This window comes from Saimiri boliviensis, chromosome 9 (assembly GCF_048565385.1).
Source record: "Saimiri boliviensis isolate mSaiBol1 chromosome 9, mSaiBol1.pri, whole genome shotgun sequence".
NCBI lineage: Eukaryota > Metazoa > Chordata > Mammalia > Primates > Cebidae > Saimiri > Saimiri boliviensis.
The window spans coordinates 54,361,173-54,379,110 of NC_133457.1; the positions used below are offsets into that span (position 1 = coordinate 54,361,173).

Below are 17,938 nucleotides of genomic sequence, written 5' to 3' on the forward strand. Positions count from 1 at the left end.
AAATTCATTCCTGTGGAAAATTGAGAGTAGATTAGCCACATTGCCTAGACTTGTATGACACTCACGGATTGAGGTCTTTGGGGGTAATTAGTAAATTGTGCATGGAACTGGTAAGCAATTAATAAAGGAACGTTTCCTCCTCTACCCTCGTGGTTGGACTGGGGTCCTTTGCAGCCTCAGGCAAACTGTTGAGAGCAGTTCTGTCCATTTATTTCCATTCTCCAGGGGTTCAGCACATGGATGGTGATTTAAGATGAGCTCCCCTGAATTAATGCTGTACCCTCAGGCCAGTGGGCCTCTTTGAAGGGATTAATTCTTCAGAGAATCTTGGCCAATGATTTTAGAAGGTAAGAACCACCCCATATCAAAGTTAGCAATGATTAGGGGAAAAGGCTATTGTCACTGTAAATATGTGTTAACTGAGCTACTTGGCAACCATAACTCCTTTTACTACCTCACGTCTCTCCACTGGAAACTGCATGTTCATAGATAAACCACAAGCAAGCAGTCTACATTTACAACATTGGCCTGGATGTGGACTTCTCAAATGCAGTGTGTAAACTAAAATCAGGTTGATCATGTATTCATGGTGATTGATTGTTTATTTGCCAGACACTTCTTAAGCCTCATATTTATTCAGTTTTTCCTTTGGGTCACATCAGTGCCAGTGAGTTTAATATATTCTGCTTCTTGGGAGTCATGGGGTCAGGGATGTGTCTGTTCCTTCCCTCCCACATTAGAAAGGAGGAGGACAGTTGTTAAGGATTCTCCTAAAACTTGGGGACAACCCACGGGGGGCCAGGGACATACACTCTGACACCATTTTACGTAAACCCAGACATGCTTCTGCTCATTTTAATTAGACAGATAAAATTAGCAAGGAGATTACGGTAAAAGGAGAAATTAAAAATAATTAAATGTTAGGTGGAATTTACAAAAGTGAATTGAACAATGAGGTACAATAAGGAATGTAAAGAGAAACACAGACACATTTGAAACATTCCTTGGATGCCACGCGGCTTAAGCCAGTCCGTAGGTAAAGCAAGAATTCTCCCTTGTCACTTCTTGCAGATTCCAGTGATGTGAAAGAACATTCTCCAGAAACACTTTCCTTCTCCTTTTCTTCAGATGTTATCAGGAATTATTAATCAGTCAGCATCATTCCAGGATGGCCCACACTGCGTCCAATTCAAACCACTCACCTGTTTCCTGTCTGAATTTGCAAACTCTTAAGAGTTTTTTTTCATTTCATTTTTCTCCCTCTCCTCTCTTCCCATTGAGCCAATAGGCCAACTGGGCCAACCAGAAAGCCTAACCAACCCTGCATTCCAGCCCCTTTGGATTTCCTTAGGGACAAAGACTTCCCAGGTCTTCTTTCTTGTTTGCATCTGTTATGAACAAGCACAGTCATTTTATAACACAGACATACATATGTGTGCGCTTGCACACGGAAACAGGTTTTTCTTTTTTTCCCGATTTGTGGTTTCTTTTTCCTTTTTGCAGAAAATGCAAACAAAAGAAAAATGAGGTTTTCAATTGAAGGTACATCTCTTCTTCAATATGAAGACATTAATTGAATTGGTTGGATCCCCATGCAGTGGTCAGCGAAGTCCTTTGGCAACTGACAGAACAACATCTGGAGACTCAGGAGCTGGGTTTCGTTTGAAGAAACTTCCCTACAGGAGTCATGAGCAGAGGGAAACGAGTGTGGGAGGAAGGAGGGGACTCTCAGGGAGGAGTACAAAAGGAGAAAAGAAAAGAATGTCATTGGTGAGGAAGAAAATGGAACACTGCTTCTGTTTCTTCCCTCTACCTCCTTCCCTTTCTTCCTGTGGATGGCCAACTCCAGCCCACTGAGGGTGGGAGCTGAGTTTACTCTTGTTCTCCCGATGTATATTGTTTTGTCTTCACTTCTGTTGAACATCACCTTTTTATATTTTTATTATTACATATTTGGTTTCCCACGGCATCTCAAACATGCTTCTGTCACTGAAAAATGACAGTTGCCTGTTTGCAACAGGTCTAGTTGATTGCTCACTGATGGAAATGCATTCCTCAGCTGGGAAGCCAGTTTCTCCAGTACATTCCACAGTGGTCAACCTCTGGTCCCCCTTGACCTTGGTCCTTTTCCCTCCTCTCCTTACCCAAGAAACAAGAGTTCTCATGCCATTGCCGTCGGTGACTGACTCATCTGGACCCTCATGGAATGAATGCTGTTCAGGATCTTCTTCTGATGGCCTGCCAAGGTGACCCCTATTCTTAGGAGGTCTCTAGGAGGAAACAGCCAGGAAAGAAGTCACTTTAGTGTTAGGTCAGCTTTTCACAGATCAAAACTCATCACTAAAGCCATGCTCCCAGGAAGTAGCCATGCTACAAAAATTCAACTAGCTTAAGTTTACCCAAGTTTTTGCCAAGCCCCCGATTAGAGATTTTCCTACTCACTCTTACTTTCTCCCTCTTCTCTAATGCCCCTCCAGCTTAGACAATCCTGAGAGTGCTGTGCCTTGTTCCAGGGATGTGTTCCTCCTGTGCGGGCTCTAAGGCAGCCTCTCATTGTCTCCACAACCCTCAGGTGGACTGGAATTTTCTTCTGCTACTTTTTAATACTCCAAGTGCACACTCTATGGGGCACTTGGATTATTAAAAAATAATAGCAGAAGAAAAATAGTCAGTTATTCTTTGGAGTTTTCTGCCTAAATTAGGGATCACCCACTGAGACTGATAAAACTACGGGCCTCACCTGGTCTTCTGATGTTTTTCCCTGAGTTTCCATTTTCTGCCTCTGAATTTTCATGTCATGCATTTTTAAGAAGAGTGGTCTCAAAATAACTAAAATATCTGCCCAATCAGGAATCCCAGGAATATGTCCAGGATAGAGCACTGAATTGGATTAATAACAACCAATTCATGGCTTATAGTTGTCCTGTGCTAGATTCATACATTCTTCCTCAGTTAATAATAATACATAACACTGCTTGGGAACATCCCCCATGCCATGCACTACCTCATTTAAACCTCTGTGAAGTCATTTCACAAAAACAGAGAAACCACTATAAACTCAATGATGATAAAAATTTAACAGTAAGCATTTCTTGCATGCATGTTATGGGTAGATAATGGATCAAGTGCTTTGCATGTGCCATTCCATTTACCTCCCATCACAAACTAATGAGGTGGGCATTATTATTATTTATAATGATTTATAAATTATTTATAAACACGGCAAAGAGGGCTCAGAGAAGTTAAGCAATGTGCTCAAGGTCACACAATAGGTAAGCAGTGGTGGAGCTGCTATTCAAATATAAGACGACTTGGTTCTCAGCACTCCTGCAGAGATGCTAGCAGAACTCTTCTAAAGTCCTGACTGTATTTCCTCTAAAGCCCCTCAAACCCAGCACAGCTGATCGGACCCTGATGAACCCTTGCTGGATCTCTGCTCTCCCGTCCCATGCCCCTTTCGGCTGGTAGTCAGGCTCCCATGGGATGCTGCTGATCGAGAGAGATTCAAAGTGCCCATGTCTTTTTGGCAAATACTTTAGGGAAGCATGCTGGAATTTTGAATTCACAAGTTGTTCCGCAATCTATTTTATTAAGTTACTCACTTACTATTCCCATCTTTTACCTCTCAAGAAACAAATCGAATTGCTCTAATACTGGGTGGACGTGTTTTACTTTGAACGAAATCCCTTAATTTATAGTTTTACTTTCCTTTTGGTCTTTCCCTTATCTTTTTCAGGTGATTATTTCCAGACTCAGAGAATTCTTTTAGATCCTGGGGTTATTACATGACAATAGCCCCCATATGCAGGCAGATCACAGTGAAAAAATGGAAAAATATCTTCATAAACACCCATTTCTATCCCTGAACCCAGTCCCTCTGATTATCTAGGGGCATCCATTTTCACTCTAAAAGATGGGGAAGCTGGTTTTCCACTGTTAAGTGTTTCTTTTATATTTATTTATTTTTGCTGTCTATTTGACAATTATTCTTAATGGCAGGAACTATCTTTTCTTTGGAAATGATCACCAGGAAATGAATCTAGTTTTTAAGAAATGTATTCTGATACTCAGTACATCCAAAGCTAGACACACAAACCATCTCCCTGGAGAAAGTGCTGGCTTTATTTCTGAAAAAAACAAACAAACAAACAAAAAAAAAAAAAAAAAAAAACCTGGGAGAGGTGGAGCTAGACTCCAGGAAGACTGACAGGAAACCGTCAAGAGTATCAGGAAGCTGTCCCTGGGGGCTCAGCCACTGGGGTGGATCACCATTGCCCTTTCCGGGGACTCAGCAACTGGTTTACCCCAGTTGCAAGGAGGGAATCCTAGCACATTACACTGTTCCCGTTATATAATTGGTGATCAATATGTGTTTGCAAATTGATGGATGAATGGATCTTCTACCATGAGAAATGTGTATTACAGGCTGCCAGATCCCACAATATGTGCTGTCAGTACACATTGTAGCTTATGGAGCTCATGAAGTCCCCCCTGGTGTGTGTGTGTGTGTTTGAAGGGTAGAGTTAATTTCCTAGGTAGGATTATCTGAGCTTCTGTGAGTACAGAAGGTGAAATCTGACCCTTGCCAATGTTAATCCAGTGGTTCCCAAACTTGCTGCACATTAGAATCACCAGAGGAGCTTTAAAAAACCCTGATGCTCAGATCTCACCACAACTAATCAGAAGGTATGGGAGTGAGAACCAAGCATGAATATTTTTTAAAGGCCCTCAGATGACTCCAGTGTGCAAGAAAGCCTGGGAACCACTGAGGCCCTGGGGTGACAGGGAGCAGAACACTGAACTGGCAGCCAGAAAAGCAGGCTTGTGTCCCAGCTTTGTGACTTGTGAGCATCAATGTCACGTAATTTCAGAATCTGCTGAATGGAAGGGGTGGAACTAGATAAATATTTCCCAGACTACGGTTCTATAAAACCATGCCCCTCCAAAATATGGTTCTATGGCATTTAATAATTTTAAATGGGTTCCTTTATTTTAGGATTTCTCATGGCCTTTATAATGCTAATATGAGCAGTGAATCTCCAAGAGGGTGATAAAGTGCACACTATTTCCCAAATTTATTTGACTGTGGGACCTTTTTTCCAAGGAGAACCTATTAACATTTCCCACAACCGGTACTTCTCAGAACATTCTTGAGGGAAATGCTGGACCACATGGATTTTTAAGACACTCTCTGGCTCTCATCTTATTTGAATAATTTTATTTTGTGTATTCCTCCAAACTCCTGTGGGAGCTGCAGACTGGTAAATAATTGTGGGGGATGGAAATGCATGTTTATTGACAACTGCTATCTAAGTATAAGGACAAGCTCCCCACACATCTCAGACTGTTGCTGAATCAGTGCAATGCTTTTCCTGCTATGTTATTTAAAGTACTGGCTGGCTGTGTTCTTTCCATCTGGATGCTCTCTTTGATGAGTTGAGTTTAAAAACTTAAATGGGGAAGAGACTCTGGGTGATTAGGCAAAGACATATGGCTCTGACTTTGAAGAACTCTCATTTGAGGCCAAGAGTGGATCTCTACCTCCCCACCCCACCCTTAACATCCCCCTTCATCTTTCCAAGGTGCTCCCCCTCCAGGCCCAGTCTATAGAGACGGAGCTCCAGGGATGAGGCCAGAAAAAGGACTCACATTATCTGCGATATCAGGGAAGGCACAGTGACCCCTAACGATGGTCTGGACAGAGAGAGTCTTATCACTTACTCTGATGTCATCTGGGTGACCAGCTGGAGGGAGGTGAAGCCAGCAGTGAGGAAGCTGTCCCTGTACTGGACCATTTTGATGGCGCTGAGCCACTCATCCACGGTGGTAAAGGCCGTGAAGTCTGGGATGGAGCGGTCGAGCAGGGGCTGGGAAGGCCTGGTGGGACAGAGAGGGGCAGGTGAACACATACCGTGGAGATGCATGGACAGCACCCTAGTCTGGCCTGAGGGCTGACTTCATGGAAGGCAGCATCCCTCATGGGATTAAGATTATCCTGGAGCCCTGGGCTGAACCTTTCTTCCTCATGGAATCCTAAATCGGCATGACTTCTACGTCCAGCTGGCCAGTGTCCCTGCCTCTGGGGACCGTCACAGGTCAGTTAACCCAGACAGGTAGATTGACATAGCATTCAGTCTGAAAGGAATGGAAGGCTCCCGACTCCTTTGTAAACCAAAATTTAGGAGCCTCACCATTCAAAGATATGGTCCTTTAAAAAATATACATATTTTACCACAACCTCCCCAGATATATTGGTAACATTTTTTTCCTAGTTTTATCCTTAGCTATTTGAAAAAAAAATGGAGCAATGAGACCCGTTACTGACTTTCTCTGGCACATTTTCAAAGCAGACATCCAGGTATCCAAACCAGAAATCAGGGTGCTATCTTGACATCTCCCTCACCCTCAGCACCCATGTCCAGTCCTTCACCAAGTCATAAAGATTTTGTCTCTCAAATCCCCAAAACTCATTTACTTTTTTCCACAACCACTATCCTGATTTAAGATATGATTTTCTCTATCATGATCACTGCAGTGTTCTCATACCTGTCTTTCATCATGCGTGCTTGCTCTCCTCAACATAAAGCCTACACTGCAACTAGATGCTCTTTTAAAGTGCACACTGGATCACAGTCGGAGGCTGCTGGCTATGCCCCTGACCATGGAACCACCCACATCTAAGGATAATGGTTTCGCTGGACTCACACGGCGGTGATGGTTGCCACAGTCTTGAGACTTGCCGGGTTCCGGATCATCTTGTCTAGGGTGTTGACAATCTCCGCGAAGCGCGGCCGGCTGTTCCGGTCCTTCTGCCAACAGTCCAGCATGAGCTGGTGTAGAGCAGCTGGACAGTCCATGGGTGGGGGCAGCCGGTAGTCCTGCTCAATGGCATTGATGACCTGCAGTGACACACAGGGGACAGGAGCGATTGGGTGACTGCCACCAGCCAGTCACTCACAAGTTATCCCTTTTATAGGGAGCCTCCCAGATCCAGGCTGGTGCAGATGTCCTCACTCTGTGCTCACACACATTCCACTGTAATGGATTTACTGGGCACTCAGTTGATCCCCCTAGGATTTGGGCTCCTAGAAACCAAGGGTCACATCTTAGTAATCCTTTATGTCCCTAGCTCCTGGCACAGGGCCTGACACACATGGACCTCTGTAAATATTTCTTGAAGAATGAGCCAGTGAACAGCTTGAGCATCTCCTCTTTTTAAGAAGACATGGGGCCCAATTCTGCATTACTGGAAGCTGGCGGCACCAGGGGTGATAAAACAATGACACATGGGAAACCCAAGGAACCCACTTTTTATAAAGGGTGTCCTCAAAACTTGTGGTGGACTCATTCTTTCATTTGGAAGGACAGAGAAAGGGAGGAAAGGGATTAGCACGGATGGAGCACTTTCTCCATGCTAGAGACCCTCTAGATGCCTCATCTGCCTCATCTGCCATAACCCTCATGAGGCAGCAACATGAATGGGCTTGGTTAAACAAATTGGTTCAAATCAATGACAACAGTCAAAATAACAAGGTCCAAAATGAATACTGTCAATCAGATTTTGGTAATTTTCACAAACACCAGAGAATAATTTTGTAAAGATTTTAGGAACATTAAGTACTTTGTTTTCAGATCTTTGTGTTTTTTCATCCACTATGTCTTAACTTCAAATGCATTTAAATCAATCATGCCTGCTCTGTGCTTTTTACATTAGAATAAATAATTTTAAGTGACCCAAGCGCTAAACATATGAATTTAGTATGGTACACCCATAATGCAACAGAAGACCTAAAATACAATTCAGGTCTTAAAGTGAGACTACAAAAATCTATCTATTGAAATGGAAATATGCTCATAGTGAAATAGGCAAAACAGCTGGCTGCAAAACTTCAGGTGTAGTATAATCTTGCTTTTGTAAAAAACAAAATAAAAACCAACTATTATACCCATAGAAAAGACCTTGGAAGAATATACAACATGGAGTTAACGGCGGTTGCCTCTGGATAGGCAGAAACCTGAATGTTTTTTATGGTTTTCTTTTTGCTTATTTGAATCTTTTTATTTTCTATAATAATCCTGCATTGATTTTATATTAAACAGTTAAAGCATCTTTAACAACAAGGGAAATAATTTGCAGTTCAGGGTTTTTTTGGTGTTTTTGCCTCTACTTAAAAAAAATCAGATTTATTTCAACTGATTTTTTTTTTTTTTACTTTGTAAATCAGTCAAAAAGTATTTTCAGTTTAGTTTTTACAATTTCTATGCATCGTATGTAGGACATGAGACAGGCATGAAATAATATGATAGCCAGAAGTCATTAGATGATATAATCAAGGTGTATTAGTTCTTCCATTCAAAGGGTGACAAACAAGCATACAAACCATTACCAATTTTGTCACTATATTAAAAAATCCAGTGACTGGGAATACTCACTTTTGAACAATGTGTTACACAGACAATTTTTTTCCTCTTCTAAACTGTTGTCAATCAAATTCCCCTGCTATCCCTCTGAGGACGTTTAAATCCCATTTCCCCATGAGAAAATGGAGGCACTGGAGCAGTGAAGTAACTTGCCCAGGGGCATGCAGCTAGCAAAAGACAGAGCTGGGAATAAATCACAGCGGTGCTTGGTTTTAAGTTTTGAATACTTCTAAAGCTGCATTTCCTAGGCCTCTGTTGGGCTGCCATTGTAATCTCAGCCTGGAGAACAGCCCCTGGAGGTGTTTGATGTCGTCTTGGCATGAAACAAGGGCATGGAGCTAAACTAAGTAATCTATGAGAATGAGCAGCTGGGTATCATTCCCATCAACCCGGCTCACACATCCCGCACCCTTACCCAGCTCCTTCCAAGTAACTAGATTGACGGTCCTGGTCACAGAATCTCCGAGTGGGGTTACCCATTGAATGGCCCCTGGAACTCCTTCTGGGTTGCATAAGGGCAAGTTAGGTAGGGCCAGCAGGAGGAGCTAGCGTCCAAATTCAACCTCGCATAGTGCTAGGGGTCCTCAAAGTCTTCCAGTAAAGGGCAGCTAATGTTCCTGGTGGTCCCCTAAACTAATGGCATCTTTGCTCAGATCATTAGATGGCAGAGCCCCGGGTGCTAACTTTCCCCACTGGCAAGACAGCTCTACTACCTGTCCTGGAACAAGAAAGAACACTGGAGTCAGGGCCTTTCTGCAAGAGCACAGCTCCATGGTGTGACCAGCTGACCCAACCTCTTTTGGCAAAGGATCAAGAAAATGGGGTTTATGCACATGTTGAGTCTTATGCCTGTGAGCTCTAGGAGCTCACATAATTGAATGGAACTCAATTCGGTTTCGCTTGTTGTGTCCACTGCATGGCATCTCATTGCCCCCCACTTTTTTTGAAGACTGTTCCGGTATTTGCTTTTGTATTTCCTCTTTGTTCGGTCTGTTTACTGTCTTCTTAAGGACACATCAAAAAGCCACTGGTTTCTCCTTTCTGGGCAGGTCAGCTAGGAGCACAAGTCCATGTGGCTGTGGTGGTAGTAGTACTATATAGCGCATAGACCTTGGAAACCTGGTTCAAATCCAAGTTCCATTTCTTATTAGCTATAGAACCTTGGGAGAGTCACCTGACTTCCTGAAACTTCACAGATGAGACTGTTACAGAGATTAAATGACACCAAAGTGATGCATGTTGAGCACAGCACAGATGAGCAGTAGGAAGAATCCACGTCACACAGAAGGTGTCATTACAGCTGTGTCTATTAGAGGAGATGTCTTCCCGGCAAAGAAGGGAGCTACTACTGCTCATTTTGGAGATCCAGGAAGAGAGTGTTTCAAAAGCACCAAGCACTTTTCTCCATTTCCAGGATAGAGCATAGCCGTGGGAACCCCTTCCCACGTTTGTGTTTAGAAAATCGGACTTTACTCCATTTGTTACTTCTTGTAGGTAATTTTGTTGTTATTACTTGAGCTGATAATCTGGGAGAATTAATGCTTCTTGCATATAGGGAAAAAAGTGTCCTTTACCCTTCAGCCCAAAGAAAAAAATACTGTTATCTATTACTATATGGGTAGAATTTATCCCCTCAAATCTTTGATTGAAATACTATGCCTCTAGAGATTTTTATTCTCTTCTTTAGGATCTGCATGTTTTCTAAATTTCTGAGCACATAAGATTTATAGTCAAATTAAAACATCATTATACCAAAAAATAACTTCAATATTCTTATGGGACTTTGAGATCATTCTCTGTCACACTTGCCTTGCTAGCAGGTATGGGGAACAGGGAGGAGAAGTAGAGAAACACCTTCATTCTGGCCATCTGATGATGGCTCTAAATGCCAGTGACCAGGTTTGAATTGTATGAGAAGATACGGCCTAAGGTTCGAGACACAGGGTGTCCTGCTAAATAGAGTTGAAAGCTAAAGTGAATTCGGAGCCCCTTTCATTGGTCCATAAGATGATGAGACAAATGGCTACTGAGAAGACGGAAGATTAGAATGCAATCATATGGCATTTCCAGAGAGAAGTAAGGGTAAAGGTGTGGGGGTAAGGAGCCAGTCTAGGCAACTGTTATCCAGGGCTCACTGCTGTCTCACTTTGAAAGGTGAGCATAAGCAAATGTCCTGGGATCTAATTAAAGGGACAGGGAGGAGCGGGGCGAGGGATTGCCTTTATCACCTGTACTGAGAAATGGTAGGGACGGGGGCAGGGTGGGGGTTGGTAGGGATCAGGTGCAGGTATAGTCTGACCCCAGGTGCTCTCTGGAACTGGAGGGAGTGACTAGAACTCCTCTGGAAAATGGGTAGGGCCCTTCCTCTTGCATTTTCAGGGGCTGCCCCCAGCTGCCTCCAGACATGTATTTCCCATTAGTGAGTCAGGCTGTGGGTAGTGCTCTACTCAACCTTGCACTGGGGAGAGGGAAGTGGAGGAGCTCAGAGCAGCAGAGAAACCAGGGCAGAGTGGGTTAAGTCATGCTCTGATGTTTCAGTAAGACTGCAGCTCCTCTCCACAGACACTGCCACTCTCATTATCTCCGTCAATCAGATCCAAGCAGCAGAACTTCCAAGTTGCTCTCTCTGGCTGACAAACTCTCTGTACATGTTCAAAGACCTTCCTCGGCTCTGGAAGCCTAATTACCAGCACTCCGACTTGCCTCTGCAATTCTCTTCCTTAAAACCTTTCAATTGTCATCTGTAAAATCCTTTACCACCACCACCTTGGTGGTTTCTGATGAGTGAGGCTTCAGCCCAGCAGCTGGGAGCCCCTCCTGGCTCTCTCCCAGGCCAGTTTGTAAGAAGCTTTCTGAATGGGCATGAAGTCACCTCTCACCTCCCACGGGGAGCAAAATTGCTCTTGAGACAATGCTTAGCGGCTTTATCTTGAATAAGCACAGCAAAATTAGAATAAACTGCTACTGTACAGATGTTCTCATTCCCTCTGAGACCCATCTCAAATGTCAGATATCCAGGAAGTCACCTCCTCCACTCAAATGTTCTCAAAGCTCCATGTTTATGCCACTGGACTGTAAAACCCTCAAAAATAGGACCAGCAAGCACAGTGCTTAGTCACAACTAGCATACAATGACTGTGTGTTAAATCAATAATTTGTGAATTCTGGAAGTCTATATCAGAAATTTTACTTGTTTTCAGCATTGACAGAAAATATCTTGAATGTGCAATCTTGCTTGTCAGAAAGTTTTGCAATTCATTCGGTATGTGCTGAATTGTTCTTAATAAGATTAAGGTCTTGGGCAGGACAAGATGGGTCTGATTTTTCTTTTTTTCTTTTTCTTTTTTTGAGACACAGTCCTGCTCTGTCACCCAGGCTGGAATGCAGTGGTGCAATCTTGGCTCACTGCAACCTCCGCCCCCAAGGCTCAAGTGATTTTCGTGATTCATCCTCCCGAGTAGCCGGGATTACAGGCGTGTGCCACCACGCCTGGCTAATTTTTGTATTTTTATCAGAGGCAAGGTTTCATCATATCGATCAGGCTGGTCTCAAACTCCTGGCCTCAAGCAATCCACCCGCCTAGGCCTCCCAAGATGCTGGGACTACCAGCGTGAGCCACTGTGTCCTGCTGAGTCTGATTTTTCTAGCTAACATGTTAGATTCATCTAGCAACTGGCATAGGCAGAACCAGGGTGCAGCTGATTTCATGAGAGCAGCCTTTGTACTAACTCCACCACTTACTGATTTGACACGCTCCAGGAGCAGAGGCAAGCTGTTGCTAATCACAGATAATAGAGGACCTAGACGCCACCCATGGTTGGCTTTGGGACCTGGTTAAGGGATGTAGCCATTTCACCCACTCCAGGCTGCAGTCACTCTGCCCATGGCAACAGGGAGTACTGTCATAGAAGTAACCCAGCTCCTCTTTCCACAGTCTGAGAAATTGCCACCTTTCTCAATCTTCTGAGCAGCTGCCATGACACTAAACCTCTGGCAGGATAGAATGCTTGCTGATTCCACAGCTTACAAGTTCCTCCATGTCCACCCTAGCACAGAGTGGGTTATAGTGTGGTTGGCTGCCCAGTGGACTCAGATCTGAACAGGGGACCATTCTTCCTCTTTTAACTGTAAGTTGGGAAGGATAAAAACTGCCCTCCTCCCAAAGTGATGGGAAGAGCTAGCAGAGAACACAGGTATGCAGCTTTGCAAATTGTAATCCCCTCAGCTCCAAGGAGAGGGTATGTATTCAAGATACAAAAGAGGTCTCATTCCTGGACATCAGCTAAGGGTTAGAGGCAGTGTTGAAATTCAGGCAGGTCTTTCCATTGGAGACTTATCAAAGCCAGTCATCCTAAAAAGGCTTCTTCATCTTTTAGTAAGTATGGAGCAAAGGTTCTCACGTCAAACATCCCCAAAGGCCTCTATTTGAAGCATCTTAGACTACGCTTCTCTTCCTTTCTCACCCTTTTCCCTTGAGGGCATCCTCAGGCAGTGCTGACCTTCCTGCAGACAGGGTCCCTCTCCTGTGGCCCATCTCAAGCCAACCGGCTTTGGAAAGCTCTCCACCTCTTCCTTCACCAATACATGATATGGGATCATAGAAGAGATAATTCTCAGGTAAGAAGGGCCCTTTACAATTCCTCTCTTTAAAGCTAAGAGGTGCAAGTCCTACTCAGAAACTGCAACTAGCTCATTGGAGCACAGCCATGAGAGGCAGAGCAGGATGGGAACCCAGGCCCTGGCCCTCAGTCCAGTACCTCCTTCCCCTCTGTCATGCATGGGAAAGGAAAATGCAGAACCTGAATGATTAGAAGCAGGGGAGACTTTACTGCTTAATCTGGGGCTGATCTATTCATGGTTCTCAGCCATTTGGAAACAGCCCGTTATCTCGGGTTGGGGTCTGTGGCCTGGCACCTCTATAGGCTTTGTGGTCATAGGGACTTTCATACCTCCATGCTGGGCTCTTTGATTAGTTACAACATCCCTGCTAAGGGTGTCCCTATATCCCCTGCCCTGAACACTGCAGGTTCGGATTATGAGGCTGTGAGCTGAAAACAGAAGGAATTGGTATGCTACTGCCTTTGAGATCCCTTTGATGGGGGTTTGTGGCAATCAAGTGCTGCTCACACTTACATCTTGGTTGGACATATCCCAGTAGGGTCTCTCTCCAAATGACATGACTTCCCACATGACGATCCCATAACTCCAAACGTCGCTGGCTGAAGTGAACTTGCGGTAGGCAATGGCCTCTGGAGCTGTCCATCTCACGGGGATCTTCCCTCCCTGAAAGAAGGAGAAAGCATGGTCAGGCCAACCATCAGGTTTCTGGTTAAAGGCAGGCAATAAAAATCTTGGCATGCATGTTCTTCCAAACCCTCACTCCCATATCTTGTGAATTAGGACAGACAGGCTATTCTTGCCTCATGCACAAGCTATGTTGCTGTGCCTACTTAGAGAAGCTCAAGGTGACCAGTGTGCCTGTGCTGGCCTCTAGCCTTAGGTGGACACACCACATGTGCCCTGGTTCCCTATATACTGATTCCAATGTTCCTGCAGGGGAGGTGGGTGGGAGGAGAGAGTGTAACTGTCATAAACTCGCTGGAACTACCTGAGATCGGTTACATGAGATACAAGTTATGGTTGTCTTTGTTCGCTGGCAATGTAAAAGCTAACACATTTGAATTAGAAGGAATCACAATGATACAAAAGGAAAGAGTGACGAGGCATGCCTCCTGGAGGGCCCTGCCACTACAAGGTCATACTGTGCTGTCCTCTGCCCCATTTTCATTGCATTCCACCTCTGGGAGACAGGTTATCTGCACTAGTAGTATGCAGATAGCTCCAGGCTTCACAGAGGTTTAATGGTCCCAGTGCTGTGGTCTGTCCACATGCTGGCTGTCCTGCCAGCCCTTCCTTGGAAGTCAAGATCCAAGAGGCTGGAGGTGCCCTTTTCTATAGGGTCACTTTCAGGCTTGTTTCTCCTTCTTGCCTCCAATCCCACACTGGAAGTTTCTAAATTGGCTCTCTGCTTGGCCCTCAGCTTGCCCGCCAGACCTTAGCCGGTTTTGTTTACCTAAGGGATTCATAGCTATCCATTTGCTCATTCATCTCATCAGCAAACAGGAAATAAGCACCACTTTGTGCCAGGCCCTGCTGAGAAGCTGGGGTCCCAGAAATGAGCGTGTCCCTGCCCTCAAGCTGAACAGGACAGTGGGGAGGCAGAAAAAAATCACAGAAACTTAAAATATGTCGTTAAACACATTGAAAAGTGCAGAAGGTGAATACGAGAGTGGGTATGAAGTGTTCTGAAAACCAGAGGAGACTCCCTAACACAGGGGAGGGTCAGGGAAGGCAGGAGGAGCCGTTAGAGAGGTGGTTTCTGGTGTTGGTGAAGAACTCCTGGAGCCTTTGGCTGGGTTTGGATACCAGTACTGCTCCTTTCTACCTGTATGATGGGGGTAAGTATCCTACCTCTCCGTGCCTCAGTTTCTCATCAGCACGTACACAGCCCAGTGTTAACTATTATTTTCACTATACTGAGCTCTAGAGAACAAGTTGAAGGTAACCAAGCAAAGTGACTGGAGGAGGGAAGTCCAGGCCGAGAGCAGCCTGTGCAAAGGCCGGGGGTAAGGCAGTGGCTGGGAACTGCAGGCAATCCACAGTGGCCGAAGCACGGAGCTCCTAAGTGGGAAGCAACGGGAGGTGAGCATGGAGCAGACAGCTGGCACGGCCTGTGCTGCAGCATCAGTGCCCATTACAGGTGTTAAAGGGGGTGCTCGCCAAGGCTGCCCTCCGAAGCTCATCACTCCCGGTAGCAAATATGACCCCCCTTTTCAGTTCTTCGCACCAAATGCAAGGATTTCACCCCATCGTGCTTTTCCTCATGCCTGGGCTCTGTCTCACTCTGTAATACACAGAACAGAAGGCGGCTGGCTGCAGCACTAACAGCACAGAGCAGGGACGGCAGCTCCCTCGCTCCCTTCCTCATTTGCCTCATGTCTCCACTGAAAGAGGATATTTTTATGCTGCCCATTCCTACAATCTGCTCAAGTCACCAAAGATACATGGTTGACGTTAGCAAAAATACTGTAAAAATGTAAAAATGGTTAACCCGAGCTAGGGAGAAAAAAAAAAAAAAGGAGCAAACAGCAGTGTATTTTTATCTGGTTTCCTATCCGGGCCCTGGGAGAAATAAAGGCAACCAAGCTGCACCTTCCCAGGCACACACTCCACTTTCTGCGAAGAAGACAGTCCTGATTTCCCCTGAGGATGGTGGCAGGCTTTTGTGGTGGGGGAGATGTCCTCAGCACATATGCCAGCTACACGACAAATGCCTGGAGGGCATGCTGCTCAGGCTGTGGCTGCAACAGGACTCCGTGTTCTCATCACCCCCCCAGCACATGAATGAATTTACTGGTTCTATCTACATGGTACCCACGGCTAGGAAGAGAGGTGGAGAATTCATCCAGGGAAGCAGAAGCTCCCAAACACCTGGAGGTCAGTGTCTAATGGTGCAGAGACCCCAGGTTGTGTGTTGCCATTAGGGGAGGTGGTGTTGTTACATCTCGAGATGGCCTGGGCTCCCCCAGAAAAGACGGGCTTTGGTTCTCTCAAAATACATGGGTTAAGTGAGGTAGGAGAGAGGATTTTAATTAGTATACTCCTGTGCATGTGCGCGCGCGCGCGTGTGTGTGTGTGTGAGAGAGAGAAATCGAGAGAGAAAAACAATGAAATTCTGTGTGAGAATCTATCTGTGTGCAGGAGTGGGAGACAGAGGAAACTTGGCAGTGTAGGTCTGTGAGTAAAATAGAGTTCGGGCTTGCTTATCTTTTGTGTGTGTTTGTATCAGAGAGGGGAGGGGAGATGACAATGTGGCTCTTCCGAATTTCAAAGAGGTGATTTGGGAGTCTGAGAGTGTCCTCCTCGGCCAAGTCTGGAGCAAACCCCAGGGGCTGTCAGTGACAGCTGTGGAGCCAATCCCTCTTGCCTGGAAAGTGGCAGTGCCTGGCCCACAGCAAGGAGCCTCCAGCCCTCCTGCCACCTTGTACTGCTGGGCCTCACTGAACACTGAGCTTGGCCTGTCACCACTGTCCCCACTCCATCCCAGCAGGTGGCCGAGCCTTCGAGAAGAGCCCTTGGACAAGCAGGTGACAGCTTGTCATGGCAGGCTCTCCTGCTCAGCTGAAGAGAAGGGGGACACTGACCTGGGAGGCAGAACAAAAGGAAATGCAAAGTAAGGGGAGCACAAGAGTAGGCACCTTGTTTCCTAGGAATTTTAAACCTTCCCTCCATCTTTCCAAGCATCATTGTCAGTGTTGCCTTCTGCTGCTCAGAGGTAATCATGGTGATGATGACTGATATCATCAATATCAATAATTGACATAATTAATATTATCAAGTGGTAATTATAACTTGTCTTCAATTATGTGAAAGGAAATCTATTAATTTAGAGGATGGTGACCAGCCCTATGGAGGGAAGCAGAAGAAAAGGAAGTGGGACCGTGCTACAGCAGGCAGGGTTCTGCCAGCCAGGTGTCTGCTGCTGCTGCATGAGGAGGTTGGACCAGATACCAGCGCCAGCACAGCCGTGTGACTGTGAAGTCCTCTAAGAGCCCCCCAGCTCCCCAGTGCAGACATGAGGAAGGGGCATAGAGGAGTGCTTGCTCTATTGGGTGGTGGGGAACATCAGGGAAGAGTTCTCAGGGCAGTGAAGAACGCATGGAGCTCACTGGAAAGGAATCTGCATTCATACGGGCATAGAAGTGCTGACACTGGGCTTGGGGAGAGCACCGTCCCTGGCATGGGTTTCTGCAGGTACCAGATGGCTTGCTTCCCCCGAAGGAAGCTAAGGGCATGGGTCTGCTTTTTGCAGGGACCGGGTTTCCCTAGAGCTGCCGCAGGAGTCGATGCTGGAACATGAGGGAGGGAGAAGAGGAAAAGAGGAAGAGGCAGCTCACTATCATCAGGGGTCTGAGTTCCCTCCAAGACTTCATACACACCTTCCATACAGAGCTTTGCACTGAATGGTTGTGTTGCCATGAATTCTTCAAATGTCTGAAAACCACTGCTTCAGAGTAATGGTCTTAACTCAGATGTAAGATAAACTTGAGAGAGAGAGAGAGAGAGAGAGAGAGAGAGAGAGAGAGAGAGAGTGTGTGTGTGTATGTGTGTAGGATTTGGTGAACTAAGAGAAGATATCTGGCAGTGAATTAATCCTAACCCAGCCATTTTCAAGGTCATCTGCTGACCCACGACCACATGTGCCAGCAGGTGTGATGCCAACAGGCGGAAGCTCTTGGTATAGAGATGCTTCAGTCCCTCAGTCTCAGACAGCCTGCAGCAAGCATCTACGCAGCACCCATTCTGTGTTTAGTCCCCCTGCTGGGGACTTGGTAATGATGAGCCTCAGCCCTCCTCTCAACGGGCAATGGATATACCTAACACCATCCAGCCAGCACACTGTCTTGCCACAGTGAGATTACATAAGCACAACACATAGCTTTGGTTCTAGAGCCCA

At 45.6% G+C, this 17,938-nt stretch overlaps 1 protein-coding gene and 1 long non-coding RNA gene across 6 annotated transcripts in view; one reads left to right on the forward strand and one right to left on the reverse strand.

Annotated features, from left to right (window-relative positions):
* The window catches only part of LOC141585647 (uncharacterized), a 293,847-nt gene extending 293,428 nt beyond the window's left edge, over nt 1-419 (forward strand). The window contains exon 4 of the long non-coding RNA XR_012519243.1: nt 226-419. This is a non-coding gene — a long non-coding RNA (uncharacterized LOC141585647). The remainder of the gene's footprint in view (nt 1-225) is intronic.
* A 422-nt stretch (nt 420-841) lies between these two features.
* Nucleotides 842-17,938, reverse strand: part of EPHB1 (EPH receptor B1) — a 623,986-nt gene continuing 606,889 nt past the window's right edge. For 3 of the 5 annotated variants that reach the window (XM_074405896.1, XM_074405893.1, XM_003930944.4), the window contains 4 exons: nt 13,555-13,704; nt 6,706-6,899; nt 5,722-5,877; nt 842-2,270 (listed from right to left, as the gene is read on the reverse strand). In XM_074405896.1, coding sequence (XP_074261997.1) covers nt 2,162-2,270; nt 5,722-5,877; nt 6,706-6,899; nt 13,555-13,704 — 609 coding nt within the window. In that variant the 3' untranslated portion in view covers nt 842-2,161. The remainder of the gene's footprint in view (nt 2,271-5,721; nt 5,878-6,705; nt 6,900-13,554; nt 13,705-17,938) is intronic. The other 2 variants (XM_074405895.1, XM_074405894.1) reach the window with 2 other exon arrangements.